The sequence below is a fragment of the Talpa occidentalis genome, unplaced genomic scaffold (assembly GCF_014898055.3).
Source record: "Talpa occidentalis isolate TD23 unplaced genomic scaffold, MPIMG_talOcc4v2.1 talOcc4.7, whole genome shotgun sequence".
Taxonomy (NCBI): Eukaryota; Metazoa; Chordata; class Mammalia; order Eulipotyphla; family Talpidae; genus Talpa; species Talpa occidentalis.
This window is the reverse complement of record NW_023605083.1, coordinates 84,659,251-84,683,355: the sequence shown is the minus strand read 5'-3', so window position 1 is coordinate 84,683,355 and position 24,105 is coordinate 84,659,251. Positions and strand designations below refer to the sequence as shown.

The 24,105-nt window shown below is 39.2% G+C and overlaps 1 protein-coding gene across 1 annotated transcript in view; it reads left to right on the top strand.

Annotated features, from left to right (window-relative positions):
• The window catches only part of BLMH (bleomycin hydrolase), a 40,528-nt gene extending 16,551 nt beyond the window's left edge, over window positions 1–23,977 (top strand). Inside the window, exons 7-12 of the mRNA XM_037491860.2 lie at window positions 2,697–2,852; window positions 3,743–3,901; window positions 4,022–4,089; window positions 5,072–5,189; window positions 8,203–8,272; window positions 22,988–23,977. Coding sequence (XP_037347757.1) covers window positions 2,697–2,852; window positions 3,743–3,901; window positions 4,022–4,089; window positions 5,072–5,189; window positions 8,203–8,272; window positions 22,988–23,139 — 723 coding nt within the window. The 3' untranslated portion in view covers window positions 23,140–23,977. The remainder of the gene's footprint in view (window positions 1–2,696; window positions 2,853–3,742; window positions 3,902–4,021; window positions 4,090–5,071; window positions 5,190–8,202; window positions 8,273–22,987) is intronic.
• The last annotated feature ends 128 nt before the right edge of the window (window positions 23,978–24,105 follow it).

The window sequence follows — 24,105 nt, the reverse complement described above, 5'->3', positions numbered from 1 at the left end:
AAGTACCTTGGTGTGGATTTACATTCAGTCGTCTTGCTGGTGCTCTGTAGCTCCTTACAAGCTAGATTTATGGGCTCAGTGCAGAAAATGCTTCTTGTATCCATCTATTGATAATGTCTTTTCAATTTTCTCAGTTGTCTCCTTCTGAAAACTTCTTTTTTTTTTTTTTTGAAGACACATATCATTTTTATTTCACTTTTAAAGTGAACATGTGTTTTTTTTTTATAATAAATTTTATTTTTATATTCCCCATACAATTGCAACCCCCCATTCTGACCCCAATCCCTCTCCTCCCGCCCCCTACCCCCCAAAAAGTGTCTCTGGTTCATAGTTTCTTGTTGATTTTGATTTTCACTTTCTTATAGTTATTCATTTTCCTGGTCCCTTATTTAAGTTTTCTAGATTCCTGCTATGAGTGAGACCATCCGGTATTTTTCTTTTTCTTTTTGGCTTATTTCACTGAGCATGATCCCTTCCAGTGCCATCCATGTTGCTGCAAATTGCATGTGTTTATCTTTTTTGATTGCTGAGTAATATTCCATGGTGTATATGTACCACATCTTCTTGATCCAGTCATCTATTTTTGGGCATTTGGGCTGTTTCCAAAGCTTAGCTATTGTAAACAGTGCTGCTATAAACATAGGTGTGCAGGTGCTCTTTGGAATTGATGTTTCTGTGTCCTTTGGGTAAATACCTAGGAGTGGAATTGCTGGATTATATGGAAGCTCTATGTTTAGTAGGTCAAGAAATCTCCACACAGCTCTCCATAGTGGTTGGACCAGTTTGCACTCCCACCAACAGTGCAGGAGAGTTCCTTTTTCTCCACACCCTCGCCAACATTTGTTGTTGCTAGTTTTTTTAATATGTGCCATTCTCACTGGTGTAAGATGGTATCTCATGGTAGTTTTGATTTGCATTTCCCTGATGACAAGTGATGTTGAACATTTTTTCATATGCCTGTTGGCCATTTGCATTTCCTCTTCAGAGAAGTTTCTTTTTAGCTCTTCTGCCCATTTTCTGACTGGATTATTTTCTTTGTTGTTGTTGAGTCTCATCAGCTCTTTGCAGATTTTTGTGATCAGTCCTTTATCATTAGTGTTGGGTGCAAAAATGTTCTCCCAGTCAGTGGGGTTTCTCTTTGTTTTTGTTATTATCTCTTTTGCTGTGCAGAAGTTCTTTAATTTGATGTAGTCCCAGCTGTTTATCTTTGCCTTCACTATCACTGCTTTGGGTGATGTGTCTGTAAAGATGTCTTTGATGTGCAAATCACGTAGTGTTTCGCCTATATTTCCTTCTATATATTTTATGGTTTCAGGTCTTATGTCTAGTTCTTTAATCCATTTTGAGTTGATTTTTGTGTATGGTGTGAGGTAGTGGTCAAGCTTCATTCTTTTGCATGTAGTGACCCAGTTTTCCCAGCACCATTTATTGAACAAACTTTCTTTGCTCCAATGCATAGTCTTTGCTCCTTTGTCAAAGATTAGTTGACCATAAATCTGTGGGTTTATTTCTGGATTTTCTATTCGATTCCATTGGTCTGTATGTCTGTTCTTGTTCCGATACCATGCAGTTTTGATGATTATGGCTTTGTAGTATAGTTTGAAGTCTGGGAGTGTGATGCCTCCATTCCCTTCTTTCTTTTTCAGGAGAGCTTTGGCATTTCGGGGTTTTTTGTGATTCCATATGAATTTCATCAATAATTGTTCTATTTCTTTGAAGAATGACATTGAAATTTTGATTGGAATAGCATTGAATCTGTATATTGCTTTTGGTAGGATGGCCATTTTAATAATGTTTATTCTTCCAATCTATGAGCAGGGGATGTCTTTCCATTTCTTTGTGTCTTCTTCTATTTCTTTTAACAGTGTTTTATAGTTTTCTTTGTGTAGGTCCTTTACCTCTTTTGTTAGATTTATTCCCAAATATTTGATTTTTTTTGTTTCAATGATAAAAGGGATGGTTTTTTTGATTTCTTCGGAAAGTTGATGACTTTTCTAAGAGTAAGACCCTATCACAATCAGAGGAAACCCTAGATGTATAAAGACAAAGAAATCCATTTATAAAGTATGTTATATTTGTCACCTGAAAAATAATCAGCAGAGGGCCTCCCTGGTGGCGCAAGGGGTTAAGACGCATCACTATGAAGCTGTCCGCAGCCACTGCAGCATGTGTTCTATCCCCAGCCAGGGAGCTACCCATATGGTGCAGCAGACCTCCCCTGACTCGCCTGCTACTCCCCTCAGCATTGTATTTCAGTTAGTCTGCCTGTTCTGTTCCCTACTCTGTCTCTGGTGAATCCTCTCACCTCCCACACCTCTGACCTGTACCCTGGTTCTTGCATAAATAAATAAATCTTTAAAAATAATAATAATCAGCAGAGCAGCAGCCCAGGTTTTGTTGGGTATCAGTGATGAGCAGTCTTTTGACTAAGGAAGTTTAATTTGCAGGGCAAATACAAAGCACTAAATATTAACATTTCAGGATTGTATTATTCAGAGTGTTTATTTGAGAACTTACAAGTTGATTGATATCAAATCCTGGACATCAACCTTATTTTTGGAACTTAATAGATTTCCTGTGATAGTTCTGGTTTGAATTCAGCCATTGATTCCTTATTTCCCACCCTTGAGGAAAATGAAGATGTGAAAAATGCCATTCCCCCATAGCCATTACTTACCTGTCTTACTCTCTTCCAGATATTCCGAGTGGTGTGCATCTGCCTAGGAAATCCACCAGAGACATTCACCTGGGAGTATCGAGACAAAGATAAAAATTATCAGAAGATTGGCCCCATAACACCCTTGGAATTTTATAAGGAACATGTCAAGCCACTATTCAATATGGAAGATAAGGTTGGAGGCTGGAACTGGCAGCCACTGGCTATTAACTTTCAAATGCCTGTTGACTCCCAGGAAGGGTGTAAGATTCCTGGGTTAATATGCATGATCATCAAAGCTAGACACTAAATAAAATTTTTCTTCCTTCCTCTGAGGTATTGTATGCTCCAAATAAAATGGTCACATTAGGACTTATCTTTCCTAATGCTTTTTTCAGAGATTTCTAAGTGTAGGCCAGCAGTCAGTTTAATTCCCATATGCTCTCCTGATTTGGGCCCAGAATCATTCTCAGGTGCTAAGACAATCAAAATGATTTGTGTATTTCTTCCCATGGGTTCAGAGTACCTCTGTACTGTGGACCCTTCTTGGGATTCTGGTAGAAGGGAACAGTGTCACTTCCTAGTCTTTCCTGCTATCTTTAGTTTTTTTCCACCTACCTAGCAAGATGATCAGAATTCCCTTTCTTTGTTGGTATTTGGAATCTCTTATAAGCAAATGACTTTGTTTTATTATTGTAATCTCAGACTGGCTGCGGTATTATTGCCAGGTCTAAAGCCTGTCTTATTAACTTGAGAGCAGGAATCTTATAGTGATAGGCTTTCCATCTTGTCATATTCAGTGCTTGCAATTTTTCAAATGAGTTTTGGACAAATCTTGCCAGTAGGAAAAACAGATTGGTACAGTTCCCAGATGTATGCTTTGCACTAATTAGAATATGCAAGAACCTCTATCACATAACTGCCACCTTTTGTTCTTTGTTATATTAGCAGTGTAGTTGTAATGCTTATCCTTATAGTCAGAGTGGGTGAACTTTATGCAAACAAATGAACTTAGAGGCGAGCTGTTTGTCTTGCTTGACATTTCCTGCTTTTGTGGTCTAATCAGCATGTTCTTAATCTCAATAGATTTGTTTAGTGAATGACCCTCGACCCCAACACAAGTACAACAGACTTTACACAGTGGAATACCTAAGCAATATGGTTGGAGGGAGAAAAACTCTTTATAACAACCAGCCCATTGACTTCTTGAAAAAGATGGTTGCTGCCTCCATCAAAGATGGAGAGGTTAGTGTTGTTTCTCTTATCTTCCCCATTGGAAGTTAAGCCTTTTCTTCTACTTGTTTAGTGTAATAGGAAGATAGGATTTATGTTGACCTACTATCTTCCTCTTTCTTCTGCTTCTAGGCTGTGTGGTTTGGCTGTGATGTTGGAAAACACTTCAATGGCAAGTTGGGTCTCAGTGACATGAATGTGTGAGTAAGAGAAATTTTAAATAGTCATTTGGGTTGTTGCTTTTGGAGTGCACTCTTGGTACAAAATGATTCAACTGAGGTTCACCCAGATTAAGGTCAACCTGAGGGTGGATCTCTTTTTTCCATCCATAGTTTGAGGACTCAGAGTAGAAACTCCACATACTTACTGCTCTAATGTGGGAAATCAAGATCATATTTTATATTAGAGTTGAAATTGTTGGTGTTCCTAAAAAGCCATCCACATGAGAAAGACATTAAAGAAATAATTGTTGATTGTGTAGATAAACCCAGTACATTTGGAAATGTAATGAAAGGCTTTCCAGGTTTCTTGTTGCTATTTGATCCTTTTTAACTACTTATCTTTGTTTGATGCCTTATTTATTTTGTCTCTATGACAACTAGGATTAATTTGCATACATGTTTTAAAGCATTCCTCCTGGCTAGCTATAACAATGAATATTCACTTGTGAGCTAAATCAAAGAGAATTCCCTGTTAAAATATATTTATTACCTATAAGTGATTGTTACTTGTAAGAAACTGAGTTAACTAGAATAGAGAATAACTTTTTTTAACTTTGAAAATATTAAAGAATATTTTGACATTTTTTCATTTAAATTTCACAGAAATGGTCTGAGTAAATTCAGAAATTAGGTGATTCTGCCAACTTAAGAGGGATATTTTTTGAAAGAAGTCACTTTAGAAATTTTTTAAAAAATTTTTTGCCAAAAGGACAAGGCAAGCTTATCCTGTCAGCACTTTGATATGGAGAATGTATATTTAACCATTTAATATTTTCCTAAGTACTGTTTGACACATAGGGAATGGAATCCCATTGAGAAACTAAATTCTGCATGTACCATATTCTCTGAAGAGCTTTTTACTTATTTGGAGCTCTTGAGCCCCTTGAGTTTCTTCACTATTCCCTTTACAACCAGAATCCAGTTTCCTTCCATGATTATACTCTCTCCACTTTTTCCACAGTTATGACCATGAGTTAGTGTTTGGTGTCTCCTTGAAGAACATGAGTAAAGCCGAGAGGTTGACTTTTGGTGAGTCACTTATGACCCACGCCATGACCTTCACTGCTGTCTCAGAGAAGGTATGACCCTCAGCATGCCTACTGCAGTGTTTGCACAGATGGACCTACATTCTCTTGCAAACTGTTTATCCATTAGCACTTCAGTCATAGTGTATATGATTTCTGTTAAAAGTTAACTTCCAAGCAAGACATTGTGCCAGCATCAAATGGGGCTTGGCTGCAAGTACAGGGGAGATAAAGATAGAACTTTCCATGAGGAGCAGATTTTTAGTCAGCAGGGTATAAAGAAGTAACTGCTTTACTGTAACTTTGGAAATTCCTGGTATGAAGAAATGTCAGCAAGGGAACTTGGGAGAAGATAACTTCTACTTAATAAGGAATTAAAATGTGGCCTGAAAGGTTCATAGCTTGATGACTAATGTTCAGACTTTCCTTTCACTTGTCATTCAGCTCCTTCTGCAGCAAAATGTCAATACCAGTAATTTGTGGGACTCCTTACCTACTACTGGAATTAAGCAGATTTAAGGAAATTTGATATAAAGTATTTTGAAATTCCTGTGAAATAATCTGAACAGTAATATCACATTTTTAGGATACATTATTAGAAATAATAAGTGAAATTTTAAGTTTTACAAATAAGCCTTCCCATTTCTAGACTATGTAATGGATATTTTACCCCTGGGCTTAGGGATCATAAGACTTCAGCTACTTTAATTCTTTACCACCATAAGCAAAAATATTCTTTTTTAGCCTAATTGCAGGAAAGAACGTTACAGAATAACTACCTTGACATTAAAAGGAAAGCATTGGAAGGACATTTACAAGGTTAAAATGCTAAGTAGTTCAAATTTATAAGTTTAGACCTGTTAAATTGTAAAATTCAGTGTTAGCTAAAGCTCTTAAAAGTTAAACTTTTAAACTATTTAGATTATTAGAAAACAAACTAAAGCCTTACCATTTCTAAGAACTCGACTTTTTATGATTTTTCCATTTCTTTTTTTTTTTTAAGATTTATTTATTTATGCATACAAGAACTGGGGTATAGGCCAGAGATGTGGGGGAGGGTGAGAGGATTCACCAGAGACAGAGTGGGGAACAGAACAGGCAGATCCACTGAAATACACTGCTGAGGGGAGCAGTAGGTGAGCCAGGAAAAGTCTGCACCATGTGGGTAACTCCCTGGCCAGGGATCGAACTCGTGCTACAGTGGCTGTGGACAGCCTCATAGGCTGCGCCCTAACCTGCCCCACCAGAGAGGCCCCATTTTCTATTTCTTATGGAATGTTCCTGTTTTTCAGAAATAGAAGTCACAATATACTCTGTGTCATTTACTCTGGAGCTTCCATTCTTTGATTGGCATAGTTTATCCACATGCCATATTTTCCTTAGGGAAATGGAGCTACCTTCCATGTTAATAGTATGAAGTGGGGGCCTCCCCTGGTGGTGCCGCGGTTGAGCGCTGGGCTGCGAAGCTGCCCGCAGCCTCTGCCGCGCCTGTTCGATCCCCGGCCACTAGTGAGGGTCCCACATGGCATGCAGACCTCTCCTGCCACGCCCGCTGCTCCCCTCAACAATGTGTTTTGTCAGTCTGCCTGTTCTGTTCCCCGCTCTGGCTCTGGTGAATTCTCTCACCCTTCTGTGCTTCTGACTGTACCCAGTGCTCATATAAATAAATAAATAAATAAATAAATCTTTAAAAAAAAAAAAGTATGAAGTGGGATTTACATTTTTTTTAAAGATTATTTTTATTTATGTATACAAGAGCTGGGGTGTAGGCCAGAGGTGCTGGAGGGTGAGAGGATTCACCAGAGACACAGCGGGGAACAGAACCAAAGTACACTGCTAAGGGGAGGAGTGGGCAATTCAGAAGAGGTCTGCTGCACCATGTGGGTTGTTCCCTGGCCAGCTGGGGATTGAACTTGTGCTGCAGTGGCTGCGGATTGCTTCATAGGTTGCATCTTAACCCCTTGCGCCTCCCTGGGATTTACATTTTTATGACCAGAATTTTGCATTGAAATTTTTCTCTTCCCTCTACTTCAAGTTTTTGACCACTAAAACTAGTTTGCACTGCTTTTGAATGATAGTGCGAAAGTAAATGCGAGTAGTGCTATTTCAGATACTCTTTCTTGTTGATTTTTTTGGAATCTCTATGTGGAAGGTCCAGGTATTATTCTTTGTAGATGACACAGAAAACAGCTTGATTGAGGTCTTGCAGGAATTCATTGGCAAAGTGAAAAAGAAGAAACATTTTCAGATTTATTATAATAAATAACTTAGGTGGGCCTCCCTGGTGGTGCAAGGGGTTAAGTCTCAGCACTCTGAAGCTATCAGCAGCCACTACAGCCTGAGTTCCATCCCCGCCAGGAAGCTAACCCACATGGTGCAGCAGACCTCTCCTGTCTCACCCACTGCTCCCCTTAGCAGTTTATTTCAGTCAATCTGCCTGTTCTGCTCCCCATTCTGTCTCTGGTGAATCCTCTCACCCTCCAACATCTCTGGCCTACACCCCAGCTCTTGTATGCATAAAGTAGTAAATCTTTAAATAAACAAACAAACAAATAAATAAATAAGCAAGTTTAGGTGATACAGATTCTGACAGTGATATTTAAAAAAAAAAAAAAGATGGATTACAAATGAGGTGGGGGTGGGTAGAAACCCAAGACAGACATTTAATAGGGCCGCAAAATGTATATCTTACTGAATTATTTTGAAGGTACCTTTAAATGGTTTTAAATGGTGTTCACTGCTTTTACTAATTTGTTATTTCATTTTTCTTAGCCAAATAGTATTTTAACATGCTTATTTTCTGTTTAGAGTGGAATATAAAGGAGAAAATAGTTATTTGTTGCTTTGTTAGGTTTATTGCATTTTTCCCTCAAGAAATTCAAACTCTACTTCTATTAGAGTAACCTTTTAGTTATGGTGAAGATATATGGCCCTGATCATGTCTATCATGGCCACATAGAAAAGGCTGTTTCTTCTGAGTGACAAAAAGAGAGCTAGAATTACATGACACCTCAGCAGGAGAGATTTATTTCAGACTATACGCTGTCATTCACTCTTTTTTTTGCAGGATGATCAGGAAGGTACATTTGTGAAATGGAGAGTGGAGAATTCATGGGGTGAAGACCATGGCCACAAAGGTGAGCTTAATCTGATAACATTAACTCAAGCTGACTTGGGGTCTGCTCAGCTATCTGTCTTCTAAGAGATATCGGTAGAAAGCTGTCCTGGTGTGGAACGTTTCTCAGTAATTGGTCCCATTTGGCTAGCTATTTTAGAGAAAAATCTGAGCATCTAGTTTGCCCCTAGGATGACCATCATGATATACCTAGACCCCTAAGTTCATGCTGAGATAAGTATGTGTTAGCATTTGTTTTATATGCCATGAGTAGTCATGAGTTATAGTAATTAAGCTAAAGAAAAAAATAACACAAGTAATGTATAAGTTGTAGAAAAATTTAAAATATGCTCAAAGAAAACGAAAATCTCACCCAGAGGTCACCATTGAGTTAACATTTTATTAACATTTTGTTAAAATTAATTAATAATTTATTCTTGCAAACTTTTTTTTTTAAGGATTTATTTATGCACACAAGAACTGGGGTACAGGCCAGAGATATCGGGGGGCGAGTGAGAGGATTCACCAGAGACAGAGTGGGGAACAGAACAGACAGAGTGGGGAACAGAACAGACAGACTGACAAAATACACTGCTAAGGGGAGTAGCAGGCGAGACAGGAGAGGTCTGCTGCGCCATGTGGGATTCTCGCCGGCCAGCCGGAATCGAACCCGCACTGCAGAGGCTGCGGACAGCTTCACAGAGCGGCACTCAACCACCTGTGTGGTGGCATTTTATAGTAGCTCTTCCCAAAGCCCATATTCCTGAGTTTTAGCCAGTGGATTCTGACTAGAGAAAACACATTACCACAGCTTTCTGTGGTAAATTTACCACAGCTTTCTGTGGTAAAATTTGACACTTAGATCAAATTTTAGCATACATCTCAGCCAAGCAGGAATCAGGCAGGCATTTTCTTTTATAAAAAGAAAATAGTGATTTCAGCAGCCATGCTTCTGTGTTCAGAATAGTGATTTTCCAATTATGTTCATCAGAGTTCCATGATTTCCAAGGATAAAAGGTGGAGGAGGAAGGGTGTGAAGATTTGGAAGTGAGCAGGTGGGGCTTTAGCCTTTTTTAAAAAAAAGATTCATTTATTTATACAAGAACTGGGGTACAGGCCAGAGGCATGGGAGGGTGAGAGAATTCACCACAGACAGAGCGGGGAGCAGAACAGGCAGATGGACTGAAGACACTGCTGAGGGGAGCAGCGGGTGAGTCAGGAGAAGTCTGCCACGCCATGTGGGTATCTCCCTGGCTGGCTGGGTATCTCCTTGGCTGGCCGGGAATCTAACCCGCACTGCAGATGCTGCGGACAGCTTCACAGCATGGCGCTCAACCCACTGCACCACCAGCGAAGCCCCATTTTTTTATTTGAAAACTATTGTCTTTGAAGACTATATTTGCCTTGTTTTGAAGTTGAGAGCACTTGAGTGTGCTGCTGACTGAGCAGTGCAGGCTGGTAAAAACCCAAAGGCCATCTACTCTGTCGTTCTAAGTCTTTGATTTCTCTGTGAAACCATCAATGGTGGATTTTGGCTAACTATACCTGGCTGTGCTCTGAAACTCAGCAGCTCTGTTCCTACGTAAATAAATACAGGTACTATTAGTTCATTTTTATTCACCAGATAGCTTCAAGTCTGCTTTCTGTGGTTTCTGTTACTGTTCTGTGGTTATGGGATGCTTAGTTAAATTAACTATTATGAATTAAATTGCAACATACTTTTAAATAGGGTGAATGTTTTTGTAAGACAAATACACATAAGGAACAATTAGAAAGGGGTATAAACCTTAACAAAACTAGCAGAAAGATGAGAAATATACTCATAGTTGAGTTCTATCTACAAATGGATGCAAGGGAATAGTTTATCTTGAGTAGAAAGGATTTGATATTTGTTATATTTTAAAATATAAGCTAATGCTTCAGATGAACTGCTGTAGCTTCTGTTTCACTTTGGTCTAACTTCATCCCTGTAGTTTGGTTTGTTATTATAAAGGTTAGCCTAAGAAAAGGATTGAAGTTAAAGTTATAGTTTATTTAAGCCTAGATATGTTGGCTTGCTTTTGTGGTAATTTTCTATCTGTAATAGGTACTGAGTTTGTAGCTAGTAAACATTTAAGAGGGGATGAACATTTATAAAGTCAGATGAATACTCTGTTTTGTGCAGTATAAGTTATTGCTTTAAACCTAAATACTCTTAAAGAGGATTCTGGACCATTTTGCTATTTTTTTCCCCATTAAACTGTTCCTCTTCACTCCAACTCAATTAAAAGTTTCTTTTTTTTTCCCAGCTCACTCAGTCATTCCATTATTATATTGTGACACCTGGGGTCTTGATCCCTATGATCTGCCTGTAATCCTTACAGTGAAATCTGCAGCTGTGTAGTTAAGATTAAATTTTTGTTGTTCTTAAATAACTGAAATACCTGAGACTATACAGAGTAAAGCATTTCCGCAGAGAGCCAAAAGATAAGAAATTGAGCAGAGGGAGAGGGGAGGGTAAGGACTAGTTCATTCAAAGCCAAAATAAATTATTCTCATGTATTTCTTCGTAGTGTTCGGACTTAACAGGAAGGAAGGAAAGAAAACATGATCTAATTTAATTGGCACACTTGCCTGACCTTAGGAGAGTGCGTAGTATGTTATTATGCTGGCAATGTGTGTTTACCCCAGCAGGGCCCTCCTGTTTGTCATCCTGGTGGACATGGACGGGCATATCTCAGGCAGCACTTATATTTGTGCTCTCAGGAGACGTGACTGCCTTCAATAGCACTGCTGGGATTTTGTTTCTGTAGATAACATTGTTAACAATTTGTTACTATTCTCTCTGGGGTTTCTGCCTGTTAAGATGGATGGTTTCTGAAGAATCAGTGTTGATAATACAAACTAGAGATAAACAGAGCAGAGATACCTGGGCACGCTGCCCTTGCTTTCTTTCTGCCCAGTCCTGTCTTTGGCTTTCCCACTGGTCATATCCATGGCCCTGCCTGACATAAGTAAATCGAATAAGCTATTTTTGCAAAATTGGCAAAGGTTCCTTCTCATCATAAGAGACACAAGAGGAGAAATTAATTCTCATTTTACTAAACCAGTTGGGTAACTATATGTTGGTGAATCCTAGTATTTTTTGTCTGTGGACTGAAAATGTATTATATAGCATGTTGTACAACCAACATGACTTTCTTTCATCCCCTAGTTGTTAAAATACGTGCATTTTGTACCTGCTTGTAGATCATATCAGAAATGGATTTCGCAATAAGATGAGGAAACCTTGGGTCTTGTTACATTGTCTTTAACTTCAAAAAGTTGATAGGCTTGTTTAGGGTAAAATAATTTGTAAAATATTCTAAAATTTAATATAAGAGAAATAACCTTTGGTTCTTCTCACTTTTAACCAGAAGTTCATATAAGAAGAGCATACTCTTTAAACCAAAATAATAGGGCCAGAATTATAACACAGCCTCTAGTCTGGGTTATAATTCTAGATACTAGAGGCTGTTTTCTTAACCACTAAACTGTGCTTCCTCTCAATCTTTCTGTTCTTGTAGCATCTAGTTCACTCATGGAAATAACCGATCAATTTTTTTTTTTTTAAGATTTATTTATTTATTTATTTATACAAGCACTGAGTACAGTCAGAAGCACGGGAGGGTGAGAGAATTCACCAGAGCCAGAGCCGGGAGCAGAACAGGCAGAAGGACCGAAATACACTGCTGAGGGGAGCAGCGGGCGGCAGGAGAGGTCTGTGCGCAATGTGGGACCGTTGCCCAGCAGCCGGGGATCAAACTGGCGCTGCAGAGGCTGCGGGCAGCTTCGCAACCCAGCGTTCAACCGCTGCGCCACCAGGGAGGCCCTAACCACTCAATTCTTAATCTTTAGTGACCAGAAACTGGTAATTGAGGAACATAAACCCATATAAAGTATCTGGAGACATTTTGTAAATGTGTGAATCAGGAGAAAGGGCTCTTAGAGCACCATTCAGGGCTGGGATCTGAAGAGGAAAGATGGCATCTTGAGGGTTTGTGTCCAAAGTTAGTGCACTGTGAGTTGCATAGTTGTAAAGAATTATGCAACCACCCCAAATTTCCCAGAATCCTTTTGTCCAGGCTGCTTTTATAACATGGCTTTCCTTTTTTCCTTAACTTAATCATGGACAATTTCAAAATATATAAACAGAAGTGTTAAGGAACCTCCCATGTACCCATGATCCTGCCATACAGAGTTTTTTTTTTTAAGATTTATTTATTTATTTATACAAGCATTGGGTGCAGTCAGAAGCGGAGAAGGGTGAAAGGACTCACTAGAGACAGAGCGGGGAACCAAACAGGCAGACTGACGAAATACACTGCTGAAGGGAGCAGTGGGCGCGTCAAGAGGTCTGTCATGCCATGTGGGACCTTTGCCAGCGGCGGGGGATCGAACCGGCGCTGCAGAGGCTGCGGGCAGCTTTGCAGCCCAGCGCTCAACCGCTGCGCCACCAGGGGAGGCCCCATACAGAGTATTTTTGATAGTCAATAAATCATGTTTGAATGATCTCCCGAAAGCCCCTTACATTTTTATGATTGGTTCACTTAGTCATGAGATTGTTCCAGTTCTAAAATCTGATACAACAGAGCTCTGAATGTGGAATTATCATAACAGTTCTAAGTGCTTGTTTTATCTACTTTCTTAATATGCTAAATTACTATGGTTAAGTCAGAGCAGGGGAGTATTATTTTTTAATCCTGCAGTGATTACTGAAGGAAAATTTTATCTTTTAAAATTCTTTCTCTCCTAATTTTTGTTTTGAACCAGGTCGGTTTTTCATGTCTCAAATTGCGTTTGTGTCTTGCAGCTACATGAACATTTAAAATTGTTTTTAATCCACATTTTCATCTTTTCTTATGAATGAGCCTGTGTTCTGATTCTACTTTAGTAAAAGTTCCATGCTTCCTCCTGAAAGGGGGTCTTTTAACGCTTTCAGCTAAAGAGATTTTGGTATGTTAGAGATTAATATAGAAAGAAATTTATGTGGCTGATTCAGATTATATCTGGACTTCTGCTTCCTGCAAACCCAACAGCATCACCTTTACTTGCTTCAGCAGCCTAACTGCTCCATGTGGTTCTGAAGATAGTATGCCCAGAGCTAAGCCCAAAACTCATCGTATCCTTTGCATAACATTATATTGTAGAACCAGGAGAGATAGTTAATAACTTTCTTGATTGTAGATCCTGGGGAGTAGTTTTAATTTCTTATGGTTTAACACTATTCGTGAGTATCATGAAGTCCTGCAGTTTGTCTGTATCTAGCCAGCAAATAATGTTTGAAAGCATTTTTCAAACTATACTGTTACGTAAGTTCAAAGAGTTTAATAAATAATACCATATTTCTGTCAGAGGTACTCAGGACATGTAGTTCATAGCATCTTGCTTCATAACATTTGAAGTTTGTGGATGTATTTTTTTTCTTAAGGCATCAAAGCAGAGTAACTCATGATATGAACATACCCATGTTTTATGTGAGTAAACAAACTTAGTGAGAGGTTTGACTTACTCAGGTTGCAGTGTCAGAGATAGAATTGCGCTTCAGATTTCTTAATGTGCACAGGCAGCTTCCCTTAAAATGCATATTACCTATAAAAAGATAAGCAATTATTTGTAGATCCGAGATTCAGTTTGGATTTCTAGCACAGATAATATAACTTACAGATAATATTGAACTGAACTTCCTGAAATAAAATTATATGCGTTAAAAGCAGAAAACTCTTCCTGGAAAGAGAAGAGATATAAATTAATCACTCACCTTTGGGTTATCTTGTCTTTCCAGGCTTGAGAAAAGTGCTGCTACCATTAAATCCAGATATCTAAGTTCTTTTGGGGGACTTCTGATCCCCCCCATCTTTATCAACGTATATGACTTGGGCTAAAAAAATAGTTATGTGAGTGGAACAGAGGAAGCACATGCTCTCAGATTAACTGCTGCTTCCTTATGGGAGGGTATGAGTAGTGGGGGGGAGACAAACTTGGGACAGTGGCTCTTCTTAACCTGCAACCAGGCATTAATTTTCAGGGAGAAAGTCCCCCCCCCCATATTTAATAGCGTTTTGCATGAAAATATGCTTTCTTCTATAGAGGATCTATTATTTTCACCAGATTGTCTCCATGCTATGTTTGTATTGGTTTGAGGAGGACAAAGATTAAGTATAGAATCTGGAGCCAGACTAGCTGGGTGTGCATTCTAGCAATGCCATCTATTGACTGTGTAATCTCAGTCATGATATTTAACCTTAGTTTACTCATCCTTAAAATGGGGGTAGTACTTGTACCTATCTAATGGAGTAGTTGGGAGAATTGTGCCAGACACATAGTACTCAGAAATATTAGCTGTCATTGTTTCTGTTGCTGTTAGTATTATCTGTAGACAAATGAAGCAGAAGGAACATAAGACTTTGAGCCTTTTCCTTCTAAAAGTTTGGCTAACGTGGCCACATTTCTGCTTCAGATTTCTAAAAATTCAGGACCCTCGTGTGACCATTGTATTACTTCACCAGTTTACTGATGGATGACTTCACACATAGGAGCTTAGTCTCCTGAGAGAAAGCAGTGGAGGTGAATAAACCCAGTGCCAAGAAAAAACCATTAGCATTAGCATCACTTCACATTTGTTGATGAGATGCAGGGGACTGTGCATAGACTATCATGGAATAGTTATCTCTGACCTTCAGAGGAATGTACACTATTCACCTGCACATAGGAATGGCATTTGCAGAGGGCTATGGTGTTACAAAAGTGGCATTCATGGTGTGCTTCTCAGACTGTAAAATATAGGATAAATAGACTGAGAAAAGCAAGAAAAAAGATTATTTTCTCCAAGAAAGCAGATGACAGGGAAGGAAGAAGAACTAGGGAGAATGACCTCACTAGAGACAAAAGGAAGACTTTGAAGCTGAGGTTATTGAAACAGGTGATGGGTTAAAAAGCCAGGAGACCATGGTGGTCAGTAGTGCCAGGGCAGAGGAGTTAGAAAATGAATCAAGAGCAAGGGTTTTGAGGTTGGACTCTAAGCTGTTTTTTGGGAAACTTTAGGAGCAAAGGGAACACGCCCACTAGTCCAACTTCCCCTTTCCACGGACAGTGAGCACCATCCACTCAGGCCTGAGAATACACACACTTTTATCAGGTCTCTACTTTGGAGCAGAGGAAGAAAACACTTCTTTTCATCTTCCTCTTCCCATGTTTCTAAGATTTTTTATAATGAACATGAATTATTTGAACAATCGTTTGGAGTCAAAAAGGGTTATAATATGTCAGAAAATGTTGGGAGAAAATCCCCTATCCCGTGGTATAAAATTATCATTTGGGGTTTTTTTAATTTTCATGTTCTTTCCCATGCATATCTGGATTTGTAACATATTTGTAGTTACGTAGGATATATATGTTTATCACTTAAAAATTTTTCCATGTTGCTACATAGCCTTCACAACTTCATTTTAAATGAGAGATTAATGTTCTTGACATGGTTTCATACTTTTTGTTAGGAAGTCTAAAATGAGACAGGTGTCAGTGAGGTTTTTGCCTTCCTTTTTGGGAGTCCTTTTTTCAACTTTGAGTTATCACTGTCAGGTGACAGATTAGCAGTGAGGACTTAGTAGTCAGGCTTTCTTAGGTCCATGCTGCCAGACATACCCATCAGAGCAGAATATATAACTTGATTTTGCCATACCTTTTAAAAAATTAGCAATAAATCAATTAACTACAAGAATTAGTGAGGTGTAATACTTCATAGAACAAAGATAACAAGAGATAAAATGAATCTAATTCATAAATGACAATATATTTGTCACCCTAATCTACTCTGAGAGGTTTAAATCTCAGAACTCTGGTAGGATTTAAAAACTTCTCAGGTAAAGGTTTTCTTTCCCTTTAGCCCATTTGAAACTATTCTGTTTCTGAGTGACTTTGGCCTAACCAGTCCAGAGCAATTATATCCACACACTCCCTTCCCCCTTTACAGACCCGTACTACCCTTTCCCTTAACAAACAGAGACACATTGCCAATTTCTTTAAAGGACTGTTGACAACTTTGTTTCTTTCTCATTGCATGTAAACAAGACATTAACATCTAAACAAAATTTGTTTTGTAAAATTGAGTTTCTTTTTCCATTTATTTATTTGTTTCTCTGAATCTAACCTTGGAATCCCGGGAGCAGATTTTTGTTTTCTTGTCCTTTGTTGGGGAACACCTGTTTCTAATAGCCAGGGGTGCTTAAAGGCTAGGAATTGCATCTTCTTCAGAGTGGTCACATTAATCCTGGGTACTTTCTGCTCCTTTGCAAACCCTCACTTGGATTTCAGACATACTGATCTAATCTTCTAAGTCAAATTCCAGGGGACTCAGTATCAACAGTTACAGCAGCCACAAGTTCATTATCTACTCAGGCTGCAATTACTTGGCAGCCACCTAGACTGAGGTTTTTGTGGGCCCCTGAAGAACTCATATCCTGAAAGAGAGACTAATCAAGGCAGGTCCTCTTGTCAGGGACACTGAAAAGGGTGGATTGCAATTGATAGGAGTTTTAATTTGTGAGGACTTAATCTGATCTCCTGCTTTTGGAACAAGATAGTAGAGGTACTTATTGTCCATTTTCTGTGGCATTCTTTGAAGACTCATTTGATTGTGTGATGATAATATTGTCATAAGGACACTGAACTTTATTATTACATGGATCTGCCTCTTCTTCATCTGCCTCACTCACTGTCCAGAGCTACTCTAAGAATTTATGTGGCCAGCATTAGGCTAAGGGGAAGAATGGATACTGTCTCAACTGGTGGTGTAGCATTTAGTGGTTTGTTCTCCTGTCCACTGAAAACTCCTTTTGGGGGAAGGCAAATGCTGAGTTTCTTGGGAAGAATTTAACTTAGGATGTAGATAAACTTTGATTGCTTGAACTTAGTGGCACTATGTAGGTGATGGTAAGGGCCAGGTACACACTGATAGAAACCAGGAAAAGCACAGGCTATAGCATTATTCGTCTTTATACTCCTTTCCTTTGTCTCCTGTTGAGAAAAAGAAACACTGCTCAGAAGGCAGGCACCGGGGAACAAGGATTTATTTCCTTACCTGACCTGGTCAGAGCCCTGGAGGCCTTTTCCTGTGAGGGTGAGCATGCTGTCCCACATCCAGATGCGTAGTCTTTCCACTAGGTCAGAGGTGAAGAGCAGGATTGGGCATAGATGACCTCACCAAAGCAACGGTGTCCTCTCTCACACTATGTATAAACTTACAAAATTAGACTTACCACCATGTTGCCTGTTAATTCTTTAAATCTGTCTTGCTTTTAGAGTACCAGTTCTTGGAGTGAGGTCTGATCCCCTCTGGGTGATTGGGGCCCTCTTATGGGGTCTGCAAGGTCTTCCCTTTTCCAATATGTCCCTGTAAAGCCAGATTTTCCTCATCTACTTAAGCCCCAACAACAGATTGCAACAGATGAATACAGAAGCAGATATGAGAATTCAGCTGCCTTCTGTGAAGTCAGATGTTAAATTGTAAAACAATGCTAGCTTTTATAAATTTATTTTGTTTTGGAGAATATAATTTTTTCCCTAACATTATATATTTTTAATTATTTTTAAATAAATTACTATTTTTAACTTTGTTTTAATGACTAATACAGCAAATATTAATAGGTATAACTCACATAGACAACTTCTTGGGGTCCTCAATTTTAAGAGTGTGTGGTCGTAGGATGGTTCAACACCCAAAAAGTCAATCAATGTAATCCAACACATCAACAAAAAGAAATATAAAAAACATATGATACTATCAATAGATGCTGAGAAAGCTTTCAATGAAGTACAACACCCATTTATGATAAAAGCCCTTGAAATTCTTGGGATACAAGGAACATAACCTCAACATCATTAAGGCCATATATGACAAGCCCATAACCAATTTCATTCTCAATGGTGAAAAGCTGAAAGCATTTCCCTTAAGATCGGGAACAGGACAAGGATGTCCACTGTCACCACTGCTTTTCAATATAATACTGGAAGTCCTAGCCAGAGCAATAGGACAAGAGAAAGACATATGAGGAATCCAAATAGGGAAGGAAGAAATAAAACTATCACTATTTGTAGATGATATGATAATATAGAGAACCCCCAGAACTCCACAGAAAAACTAATCAAACTAACCAATCAGCTTAGTAAAGTAGCAGGATACAAAATCAACACACAAAAATCAGTAGCCTTCCTATATACAAACAATCAATCTGAAGAAGAAATCAAGAAAACCATCCCTTTTATTATTGAAACAAAAAAATCAAATACTGGGAATAAACCTAACAAAAGAGGTAAAGGACCTATACAAAGAAAACTATAAAACACTGTTAAAAGAAATAGAAGAAGACACAAGGAAGTGGAAAGACATCCCCTGCTCATGATTGGAAGAATTAACATTATCAAAATGGCCATCCTACCAAAAGCAATTTACAGATTCAATGCTATTCCAATAAAAATTTCAATGACATTCTTCAAAGAAATGCAACCAATATTGATGAAATTCATATGGGGCCAACCAAAAATCCCAAATAGCCAAAGCTCTCCTGAAAAAAAAAAGAAGGGAATAGAGGTATCACACTCCCAGACTGCAAGCTATACTACAAAGCCATAATAAACAAAACTGCATTGTGTTGGAACAAGAACACACACAGAGACTAATGGAAATGAATAGAAAATCCAGAAATAAACCCACAGATTTAAAATCAACTAATCTTTGACAAAGGAGCAAAGAATATGCAATGGAGCAAAGAAAGTTTGTTCAGTAAATGGTGCTGGGAAAATTGGGTCGCTACATGCAAAAGAATGAAGCTTGACTACTACCTCACACCATGCACAAAAACCAACTCAAAATGGATTAAAGAACTGGACATAAGACCTGAAACCATAAAATATATAGAAGGAAATACAGGCGAAACACTACATGACATACACCTCAGTAACATCTTTAAAGACATATCATCCAAAGCAGTTATAGTAAAGGCAAAGATAAACAGCTGGGAGTACATCAAATTAAAGAGCTTCTGTACAGCAAAAGAGACAGTAACCAAAACAAAGAAACACCCTATGGATTGGGAGAAAATTTTTGCACACAACACTAATGATAAAGGACTGATCACAAAAATCTACAGAGAGCTGAAGAGACTCAACAAAATCAAAGTAAACAACCCAGTCAAAAAATGGGCAGAAGAGCTAAAAGAAACTTTTCCAAAGAGGAAATGTGCAAATGGCCAACAGGCATGTGAAAAAATGTTCAACATCACTTATAATCAGGGAAATGCAAATCAAAACTACAATGAGATGCCATCTTACACCAGTGAGAATGGCACATATTAAAAAAACTAGCAGGGCCTCCCCGGTGGCGCAGCGGTTGAGCGCTGGGTTGCGAAGCTGCGCGCGGCCTCTGCAGCGCCGGTTCGATCCCCGGCTGCTCCCCGGCCACCAGAGGAGGGTCCCACATGGCGCGCAGACCTCTCCTGCCGCCCGCTGCTCCCCTCAGCAGTGTACTTCGGTCCTTCTGCCTGCTCTGCTCCCCACTCTGGCTCTGGTGAATTCTCTCGCCCTCCCGCGCTTCTGACTGTACCCAGTGCATGTATAAACAAAACAAACAAACAAACCAGCAAACAAATAAATAAAGCATAAAAAAAAAAAAAAAAAAAAAAAAAAACTAGCAACAACAAATGTTGGCGAGGATGTGCAAAAAAAGGAACTCTCCTGCACTGCTGGTGGGAGTGCAAACAGGTCCAACCACTATGGAGAGCTGTGTGGAGATTCCTCTGTTTGCTAAAAATGGAGCTTCCATATGATCCAGCAATTCTACTCCTAGGTATTTACCCAAAGGACACAGAAACATTAATTCAAAAGGGCACCTGCATCCCTGTGTTTATAGCAGCACTGTTTACAATAGCTAAGCTATGAAAACAACCCAAATGCCCAAAAATCGATGACTGGATCAAGAAGATGTGGTACATATACACCATGGAATATTACTCAGCAATCAAAAAAGGTGAACTCATGCAATTTGCAGAAACATGGATGGAACTAGAAGGGATCATGCTCAGCGAAATAAGCCAGAAAGAAAAAGAAAAATACCGGATGGTCTCACTCCTAGCAGAAATTTAGAAAACCTAAATAAGGGACCAGGAAAAAGACTAATTATAATAAAGTAAAAATCAAAAATCAAAATCAACAAACAACTCTAAACCAGAGACACGCCACAGGGGTGGGGGGAGAATGGAGTATATAACCAAGATGAAAATGCATAGATTGTGCAAAAATGAAAAATGATGTAAAAAATATATAAAAATAAATTTAAAAAAGAAGTGTATTGTCCTTGTCCTGTTGCCATGTTTTGAGAACTGCTATAGTACAGAATCACTTTGGAAGATATAGCTGCATCTTCTCCCTTTCTCTTGGTCCTATGTAGAGGGAAATGATATAGCACAGCTCTAGATTGCACAAACACTTTCAGAGAAAATGGCTCAAATGTGTAGGATATAGGGAGAGCCAGATAAGGTAAGGTGATGACAGTGATGATGATTGTTAAGTCCTTGGATGTGTAAATGCATGCTGTATCCCATGCACATGTTGTACTCTGTGCTTTCTCCCTGGCCTACTCTTGTTTTAAATATGTACACTTTATGTGATATATACACACAATGGAACACCATGCAGCCATAAAAAATTTAAAAAATGAACTGCCATTTACGACAACGTGGATGGGCCTAGAGGAGTAGGTTATGCTGTCAATAAGTGAAATATGTCAAAAGGAGAAAGAACTCATACTCATACTGTATGAGTTCACCAATTTATGGATATAAACAAACTGAGCAAGTGAAAAAAGTAAAACAAGCCCTTAGACTCTGACAACATAATGGTGGTTACCAGCGGGGAAGTGGGAAGGTAGGGTGGGCCCATTGGTTGGTACCAGGTGGATGGTCACTGCATATTTGACAGCTTGGTGTGATATATGCACACTTGCTGAGGTAGGAAACTGTACACCTGAAGCCTATACATAGTGTAAACTAATGATACCTCAGTGAAAAATACTATAAATAAATACACAAACTTTAGTCTCACTTTAATTTCGCTCTTTATGTTAGTGATGACTCAGGTGAAGCATCTTTCTGCCTGTTAAGTTTGTTGGAAGAATATTCCTGAAGGGGGATTTGTCTTGTCCTCCTGAAGCCTGAGATACAGGTAGGCTTCTAGGATGGATTCCTGATGACATCATTCTTAGCAGAGCTCTGCACCTGGGGTGTTAGTACAGTTGTACCTCTCCACACTCCTACCCAACTGGAGAGATCCATAAGCTCTGCGCCCTTACTAAGGAAGATAGGTCAAGCAACAGTCTCGTTCCTCCAGTTCTTCCTGATTCTCATTACAGATTTATCCTAGGAAAGTAAAGACTATGTTACCATTTGATCAGACAGTATCATCTGCATGTAAGTGACTGCCTGGCAATGATGACATGGCCCCATTATGATTTGCCTGACAACTTAGCTCATTGTTGTAGGGTTTTATGATAGAGAGGAAGGAAGAACAACAACTAGTGATGCTGAGAAGTAGGTAGGGTAAGAGTAGAACTGGTGCGTGCTTGCCCTTCTGGCCCTGGATATTAATCCCTAAGGTGTTGCTGTGTGAATAAGAAGTGTTTCCACCTACCTTCTAGGATCATCCCCTCACTTGCAATGCGGCAACCTGGGCAATGGAACAGCACAGAATTTTTTTTAATCATGCTTTCTTTTTTTTTATCTTTTTTTTTTTTTTAACATCATTGTTCATCTTTAAACAGTATTTGCTTCCCCCCCTCAGGTGTAGTCCCCATAGAGTTTCCTTCATCAGTGCACCCGTGCACCATCACCTCAGTCCCCTGTGCTCCTCCCTCCCTCCCTCTGACCCCTCTCCCTCCTCCTTCCCTGCAGTATATCTCTGATTTATAATTGTTTTTGTTTTGTTGTGTTTAGTACTGTTATTTTTTTTACACTGATATCTTATTTGGTTTCCCTCTATTCCTGCTATAAGTGAAGCCATCCCATATTTTTCTTTTTCCTTCTGGCTTATTTCACGGAGCATAATTCTAGTTTCATCCACGTTGCTGTGAATGGCATGAGTTTATCTTTTTTGATTGCTGAATAATATTCCATTGTGTATATATGCCACATTTTCTTGGTCCAGTCATGGGAGTGCAATCTGGTCCAATCACTATGGAAAACTGTCTCGAGATTCCTCAGTCTACTAAAAATGGAGCTACTATATGACCCGGCAATTCTACTCCTAGGGATCTACCCAAAGGACACAAAAACATTGATTCAAAAGAACACCTGTACCCCTATGTTTATTGCAGCACTATTTACAATAGGTAAAACCTGAAAACAACCCAAATGCCCAAAAATAGATGACTGGATCAAGGGACAGCACCGAATTTGGAAACAACTTTAGGTTCAAGGCTTAGCTCTGAACTTCACTCCTGTGGCTTGTACTTACTGCTTATAGTTACTCTGAACCTGTTTTCTAATTGGTAAAAATATAACCATGCCTGTCTCATGTGATAATAATACTTATAAGCGAGATTATAGATGAGAAAGCTGAAGAACATGTACAAATAATAATAGTTTTGTAAAAGTCTTTGTAGTGCCAGTCGGGTGTCTGGTTTTTTCTCCCTCACCCTCAAGACTCATGATACTTCTATTCTTTTCTCCAGGTTACCTGTGCATGACAGATGAGTGGTTCTCGGAATATGTCTACGAAGTAGTGGTGGACAGGAAGCATGTCCCTGAAGAGGTGCTAGCTGTGTTAGAGCAGGAGCCCATAGTCCTGCCAGCCTGGGACCCCATGGGGGCTTTGGCTGAGTGATAGTGCCTCCAGCTCTTTCCTCCTCCCATGGGACCTGAAGTAGCTGCAAAGGACAGATCCAGGGACTGAAGCCAAAGTTACACAGGTGACTCTGTGTCAACCAGAACACAGTCAGACTCTAGGATTTCTCCTCCAGGGACCTCTTTGGGGAAGTGTGCTTTATGCGGAAACAAAATATTCTTAAAGGGAAAAAAAAAAGGGAAAGATCAGGTCATGCTATCTACTCTCCTCATCTCTTACAGCTCAGGATCTCTTAGCATTTTCATCAGATGTAATTGTTTCTCTTAACTTTGTACAAAAGGTTTGGTCCATTGTTTTAATAAGATAGGAGAGGATGAGCAATTGAGGTGTGTGGAAAGAAAATGGACCTAATGCTCCTTGTTCCTAGACTAGAATGGGGGGAGGGTTACCCTAAGATTTGGGCTCTTCAAGCTGCATGCTGCCTGACAGTATCACTGTCTTTCCTAGATGGCAGTCACTGAATTCAGTTTTTTCAAGGTAATTTCATGTGCCTCTAATAGCCCAGAAATGGGAGGTTGATCAAGTCTGACATGATTCCTTCCTATTGTTCTGAACTGTGGGGGATCACAGCTGTACTTGAGTCAGGGTTAAGTAGAGGCTTAGAGAAAGTTGGGTGAGAGAACAACCAAAATCTTATCATGATCTGAATTATAATCATTAGGGGGAGCTCTAGCCAAATGGTTTAACTTCTGCTTCTGGAATTGGGAATTGGATGGGCAAGAAAAGACGATATCCATTCTTTCTGACAACAAGATGGTGCTGAGAAGCTTTTGAATAAAACACTTTGCTAAATGAGAGTGAGTTGGCTTATTTTATCTAAGAATTATTTAGTTGTAAAGGAAAGCAACCAGGTGACTAATGTTCTTCAAAGTGAAAAAATAGCTTCTCTGTGGGGTATGTCATCCTTCCCAGCCTGTGCTGCTCCTCATTGGTTTCTGCAGAGCA